Below are 7,510 nucleotides of genomic sequence, written 5' to 3'. Positions count from 1 at the left end.
AGAACGGTGCAGCGCGTGAGGTTCTCGTGCTCTTCTCGCATCCTGACGGTTTGATTCATAAACTCTCTGATATAATGAAAAGCGGTGTGGTGTATAATATGAAACTTAGTTCACTTAGTTTAAGACAAAAAAAACGACAACACCAAAACCTGTCTTTTTTATTCAAATTTATTTTAATAGTAGGGGGTGTTAACTATAGACATACAGAACAAATCTGTTACAAATATTCCGTTACATACTCTGAGGCTCTCTACAAACGCTGAAGGTTATTAAAAATATATAGGAAGGATTCCCTGCACATTGGAGGTTTCTGTGATGTGACCACACCTCCAAGCGTAGGTGGCAGTTACAGCCCTGACTGGGAGCACTGGTGTAACGTTTCAACGGGGAGCATGGGTGTAAAGTTAGAATGAGGAGTACGGGTGTGAAGTTCCACTTTGAGATGATGGATTGATACACATATTATATATATTCGTACATACCTATATATATATTTATATATATATAGAAAAAATCCAAACAAATTTGTTGTATATTCCACAAATATAAAAATAAATGCTCACTGTATACAAACAGAACTGCACCACCAAGAATGACATGAACAAGTACAGAACTTGAATTCCTGCGAGTGTTTTAAAAAGCACTTGGCCTCTGTCTCTCTCTCGCACACACACTCTCTCAGACACACATAAGCTCACATCTAAAACGGGGTTACACCGATTTACACAAAGTGATGCAGTAGGTGCTCACACAGGCATAACACTAACCAGGAATAATGACAATATTTTTATGCAAGACTGATTTCAGGAAAATAGTTAAAATGACATTTTAAAAAAATATTATACCTCTCAAAGATTAGTTGATGCCATGGCAACTGCTTTAAAAAACATCCCTTAAAAAGACAATTTTGTCAAAGATGATCATTCTCTTGCAAGTGCTAACATGCAGACACACACAAATACACAGAAAAACTTCAAACATACGCATAAACACATACACACCCACACATTTAAACCAAAATATATGGTACAGACACAATGGGGGGGGGTTAATGAAAGAAAAGGCTTGAGGACAGAGGGAAACGAACCCTGCAGTTCACACACTGACACGTTTTCCTGGCCCAGCCAAGGTGCCATGTAACAATGCCGCAACGCTGTACCAACGCTGTGAGAATCGACGAGCCTGTAACCCTACAGCTCCAATGCTGATTCACACGTTTCTGCTCACGAGCGGAGCGGGTCATGCAGAACACATCGGATCAGTGTTTAAAAGCATCAGGGGAGAGTACGAGCGCATGCGTTTCCATGGCTGCTCCTGTGCAGGTCTGTCCCGCTGCGTCCCGGCTGCATGAAGAGCAGTCGGACACCAGGGCTCCTCCACCCTGCTACTGCTGTCCGTCCATCTATCTATTCATCGCGAGAAAACGGCTGAAGGGTCTGTGTGGTTCTGGCTCCACCCACACCACATCGGCTCTCTCTCTCTCTCTCTCAAGAGCCGCTTCTAGAGTCTGTATGGTTTCTGGGGTGACAAGCAAATTTCTGAACATTTTCTCAGAGGACTGAGAGAAAGTGCATGATCACTCTCACATGCCTCTGAATCGGCTGACAGGTGAAAGCAGGTGGGAGTTACCTCAACTGCCCAGGTTAGGGAGGGAGCCACACAATAAAGGAAAAACCAGCAACACAAATACTCGAGCTGTCTCTGTTATCTTACCTAACCAATAAGCAGTGGTAGTCTCAGCCAATGGCGTTTACATTAACTAGCCTGGAGGCCTCGTTTATTTACTTCCTCCGTTCTGGTATGCCTCCTTGGACCTAGAAAGCATCTAAAGGTTTGCCATATAAAGGATGAAAACACTCACGCCTATGGTCAAAGTAATATTCAGGTGATAATGTTCTACTTGGCCCGTACAAGACTACCGGATTAAGAACCTGTTCCTTGTTTTGCTTTGTATTTTAAGACATCACAATGGCATTTAGAATGTTCGCCATTTTCAATGGTGAGTCAAATGCACACATTAGTCTCTGAGTGGTAAGAAGTATCTGTATTCTTCCACAGGAAGAATGTTCAGTGGATTTCAGTAAGGGTTGCCCATGACTACAGACAACTGTGGGGTTCTCATTAACTTGACAACCAGGTATGTTGTGGGCCACTTGAAAAATCTGTAAACAAAAAAAAAGCAAAACAAATTGTTACTTGAATCGCAAGCTACTCAGCTTGCTAGTTACCCCTTTCCTGTGTAACAAGAGATACATGTTCAGTTTGCATGACTGACCAGAGACTAATGCTCTCCCTCATTATGTAGTAACAAACATACATATTATTTTATTATCAAGATGTCCTAAAATAGAGCAATATCCTCTTGTTCCCATAATCCTTTGCAGGGCATCTAGAACATTATCAGGGCACCTAGAACATTAACTTAGCATAGAAGCTTGCAGTTTTTGTATGATAGCCTATGGACAAGACCACTTTTTGGCCCAAGACGCCATATTGCAATGGTCAGCAGACAACTGTGACATCATTCCCTCCTGCAGATGAGGACCAATCAAATTAAAGGAATAACTCTTCTTCTAACCTGGATGAGCACAGAGACTCATCCATGTTTGCACATTCCTTAGTCTCTTCAAACAGCTAAGCATGAGCTTTCATTACTGAGCAATAACAGCTCCGGACACTGACAAAAAAAAAGGAATTAAGAAATGAAAACTACACGTTAAAAGCTACAACTACTCAGATGGACTGTCCTTAGCTTATACTCCAGAGTAACAGAGTTACATCAACAGTTCACACACTGACACGTGTCACATTCAGAAACGCCACGCTAATTGCTGCAACATTACAGAAGCGTTACCTGGGCACAGGTGTGCAGGAGTACTGTAAATAATGACCCTGACCTGGAGAGGAACTCGTTCCACTGTGTCAGCCTCTGTGACACTTACGTTTCCAGACTCAGGCATGAATTTCATTGGTGCACAGCAGCGTGTGAGTGCACCTGGAGGGATTACAGCGGACAGGGGGGGTCAGGTGCGCCAAAATTCCGCTGACGATAAAGCCAGTGGTTCAGTTTCTCACACAGACTGGACACTGCTCTCCAAAGTGGACAAAGTACGGACACACACACACACACACACACACGCACACGCACGCACGCAACACCACCATCCTATATATAACCAGACCTAAACCTAACGCCACGAAGCCCACTTCTGAAAATACCAAAGGTGAGAGAAAATACACTCTAGTTGCTGCCTTTGACCACTTCATGTAAAACATAGTGCATGACCACCTGCCGGACAGTAGAAAGAATGGGATGACTAACACACAGGTAAGACTTACATGCATCAGATTTACAACATTCTGTTAATATACACATGGAAGGTGGGTAAAATTTTAATGTCTGCATAAGTCTCAACTTAATAAAAAGTAGCCAACCCAACTCGCCGTCTGAACCGATGACACTGAAACTGTCACATGGTCCACCTAACTAACGAAACATTCAGTATATCCACACGTCTAGTTTCACTCAAGGCGCGTGTGTGTGTGGTTCTCTAAAGCTGCAGCCACTGCAGTGTTAGCTGAGGTGTTAGCGGATGCGTACCAAGGGACAGACGGCGCATGCTATGTGTTGTGTATACAGCAGGAAAACAGCAGGGATGTCTGGGAAGGAGTGGTACTCCAGGGGTCAGATTACAGACCACGCCCCCTTCTGAGAGACAGGAGGAAGGCCTGCAGGGAAACTGCTGATGTGTCACAGTGTCATTAATGTGGGAACATTCCGCTGGTAGCACTGCAATTTAAAAAAAAAAAACATTGAATGGATGTGAATTCCAATGCGTTTCTGAATCTCAGTGAGCATGACCGCATGGGCTAACTGACATACAGTTCATTCTGATTCTTTGACCCCAAATCACCCCCGTTACTATTTTTTCATTAAAAAGTGTGCACTTGACATAAAGGTATCACAATATCATATCAAATGTACATTTGCCTTCAGCTAAAAATGAAATATTTCTGTTTAATTCAGAGCAGGGTGATTGACAGTGCAGAGGATGACAGGATGGCTGTGATGTCACTGATGAGACAGGAGGGAAGGCTGTCGCCGGTGTGTCTCTGCTAACGTAGACGTCAGCTCGCTCTGCTTCAGGTGCCTCTGGCACCACCACCTGGAGAGAAGAGTAACTGCAGCCCATGCTCAACAGTCTTCAACACATCCTCCACCCTGTCAGCCCACAACAGACTTCCTTTAACCCTCACCACGCCGTTGGAACTACTCTCATTTCTAATACGCACTTAATATGCCCCCATCTCAATAAATGAGTTCATAAGTTGAAACAATCCTGGTTGACATCGCCCAAAGAAGCTCTCACAGTCCATCCATGTAGTCACCATAAATAAGGTGGAGGCCGATTATGCAAAAAATGTCTTTGCTACACAGAGGAGCTGTATGTCACCATTAAAGCTGGGAGGGGAGTGCTGATCTCCCAGGAACCTTTGCTGTCACCAGCTGAGACACAAGACCTTCCTGTTCAGCAGAAACTTACTGGGGAAAGAGGTAAGGGATGATTTTTAAAAAACAAAAAAACAAAACAACAAACTTTGTTCATCAGATCAGCTTATAATACAAGGATCCAAAAATATATTCAATCTTCTTTTTTTTTCTCCTCAAAAAAGGGTAAAAAATGGTTGTTTTTGCTTTCTGTGTAAATCCCTATTCACATGCGCCCAATGGCAGAGTTCAGGGGTCAAAGGTTAAGGATGGGGACGTCGAAAAGGTCGCAGAGGCCTTCGCTTTCATCCAGGTTGTAGATGTAGTCGTGGTCGCCGGGTGGGGGTGAGAGACGGAGGAGTGGGGAGAACACTGCGAACGAAAGAAAAGAGAAAGAAGAAAAACAGCGTTACGCCACAGAATCTCACATTTCCAGAGAGGGGGACAGAAGGCTAAAAAAGACAAATGCCTAAACAGACTGACAGCAGTAGGTTTGTATAATAAGAATATGAGTAGGAGCCAACAATCCTCATCAAAAACAAAAAACAGTGCAGAGCCTCAACTCCAGCACAGTAATGACTGAGCTACGGCCTTCACCGTAACCACTGTCATTCCATTTATTCTGTGATTGGATTACGCTCACCATATTCAAGTATGAAAACCGTCTGAATGAAAAAGACTGTCCTTGATAAAAACCTGTATTCGTGCACAGGTCACATGCATTGCTGATTGGCCTACATGGGGCCACCAGCTACACAACCAACAGCTGTAGCCGTGGCAACAAGAACTAATGCCAAGCTTTTTACAGCTAGGGGACAGGAGCATGACAATGACGTGTAAATTAGACGCACCTTCTGACGCCATGAGTTCTTCCAACAGGTCAGCGCTCACGATTTCTGCAGAGAAAGAGGAAGAGAAAGAGGAGGAGCAATTACCACACAACTCCCTTCTAAAAGTTTTACATTTTTATTTGAAGAATGTTTTAATTTATGAGCACCTTTCGTAGGGTCGAACATCTCCGAGAGCTCTTTAGGGAAGTCCAACACTACAATAAACATAAGAGTAAAAGAAGTTAGCATGTGAGAAGCACACAGCACTAGCGTTGTCATAACAGCAGAATTTCACAGTCCGATACCACTTCATCTCGTCACACGATACTGCGGCTAAACAGCTTAGTAACAGACTGACTAAATACTGGAGCGCGGGAAATGGCTTCTCTCTAAACTGCTCATTTCACCAGTTCTCTCACTCCTGTGTAAACTGTCTTCGTTTTTTCACGTGTGTGTCTGCACGCACACCGTGTAGCCTCATTTTGGCCAGATCGCTCGTATTTGCTGCTGAATTGCTCCGGAAGTTTCCTCAACACCAAACAGTTCAACTATACCCATATGAAAATAAAACATATTGTAATATACTGAAAAATACATTGCTCCCCTTAAGAATATATTGAAAAAGAATTAAAATATATTAAAACAATCAGAAATACAATGCAATATACCAAAACAGCAACAAAATACATATTTTAAATACATTTGTTGAGCTAAAAAAATATATATTGAGAATATATTGTATGGGTATACATAGGCATTAGCTGCTGTTGCTGTTGTGTGTGCTTTGGCACCTTTAAGCCTCATATTTTCATATTATTAACCATATTTTGTACTATATTTCCGTAGGCTGTGAGTTTGAGTACTATGGGAGAAAAAAAGGTGAGGGGGGGGGGGGTAACAGGAGATGCTGGCCTCCTGAATGACCCTGTGGTGTCTGCAGCACCATGCAAAGGGCATGCAAAGCACACGCAGAGTTACAAGGCTGGGCTTGTGACCCTGAGGTTGCGGGTTTGATTGCATGGCGGGGCACAGCCATTCTAGCAGCACTCAGCATTTTTCATATTAGCAATGAAGCGATGTTATGTAAATGTAGTGCAAGTTGCACCAAAGAGCAGCAGGTAGGCAAATACTATAGAACAAGAAAAACTAGACTGGCTCTTCCTCCAAGGACATTCCTTGTTACCATATGCAGTCCTGAGTAATGGACCAAATGACTCAGGGGTAAGAGAGTTGGGTCAAGGGTTTCGTGAGACTAGATTTCTACAAAGAGTTTTGCAAACCTATCCATCTATTTGTATCTGTTTGCACCTCTGTAGTTTTACATGGAATTCTCAGTTGTGCTAATCGGCAGGGACATCGCTAGCTAAGGCATGAATGTTGTATTTTAAGAAGGCAAATATGGAATAACCGGCCACAGGGGGCGGGTTTGAGTGGTATGTCCAGGACAGGCGCGGTCGAGATAAAGAGTGAGCCCCCCCGAATCTGTGGCTCAGAGACAGGAAAAAGGGCTGTCCCTCTGGAAGTGCTCCACCCTCTATCACACAGACCCGACCGTACACACAGCCTCCCCGTGTCGCCCTGATGGTGCGCTGGGGCGATAACGCTGGGGAAACGCTGGGGCAACACTTCGCCAGAGGGCCAATCGGACACTCACTCGCCCTCTCCCCGACTGACATAAGCAAGCCGGGGAGCTAAACTGACACCTGTGCAGAACCAAGGACCGCCATTATCACTCTCTAAAACTCGCTTTTCATTGGACAGAAGTGGCGGACTGTGAGGCTAGGGGCCGTCCATAGGGGAGACCAGGCTTATTTTCCACACTCTGCCCTCTCTGCTGGGCACTCTGCCATGAAGAACATATAAAACACACTTCAGCCCCTGTGTCACAGGAAAAACTCCCCACTCACAGGAAATACCCTCTTCAGATCCTCACAGACGTGGAAATCCACATATACTGCACTCTGCTGATAACAGACTTGCACAAAAAGGGGATTTTTTTACATTCCAACAAACACACACTCAAAAAAAAAAAACATTTGATACAATTTCATAATGCAATGAAAAAGTGGTTAGTATGTGTATTTACGTCAAAATGCAATAACCGTATTAAATGAATGTGAGAATGTGCGGGCTGGTGTGACATCTCTGGCCCAATAACAGGGGGTGTGGCCTGCTGCGAATAAAAAAAAAA

General features: G+C 43.8%; 1 protein-coding gene across 1 annotated transcript in view; it reads right to left on the bottom strand.

Annotated features, from left to right (window-relative positions):
- Positions 1-2,807: 2,807 nt before the first annotated feature.
- e2f4 (E2F transcription factor 4) overlaps positions 2,808-7,510 on the bottom strand; it is a 19,000-nt gene continuing 14,297 nt past the window's right edge. The window contains exons 8-10 of the mRNA XM_036543693.1: positions 5,487-5,534; positions 5,341-5,385; positions 2,808-4,861 (exon numbers count right to left, since the gene is read on the bottom strand). Coding sequence (XP_036399586.1) covers positions 4,746-4,861; positions 5,341-5,385; positions 5,487-5,534 — 209 coding nt within the window. The 3' untranslated portion in view covers positions 2,808-4,745. The remainder of the gene's footprint in view (positions 4,862-5,340; positions 5,386-5,486; positions 5,535-7,510) is intronic.

This window comes from Megalops cyprinoides, chromosome 13, assembly GCF_013368585.1.
Source record: "Megalops cyprinoides isolate fMegCyp1 chromosome 13, fMegCyp1.pri, whole genome shotgun sequence".
Classification (NCBI taxonomy): domain Eukaryota; kingdom Metazoa; phylum Chordata; class Actinopteri; order Elopiformes; family Megalopidae; genus Megalops; species Megalops cyprinoides.
This window is presented reverse-complemented; position numbering and strand designations above follow the sequence as displayed.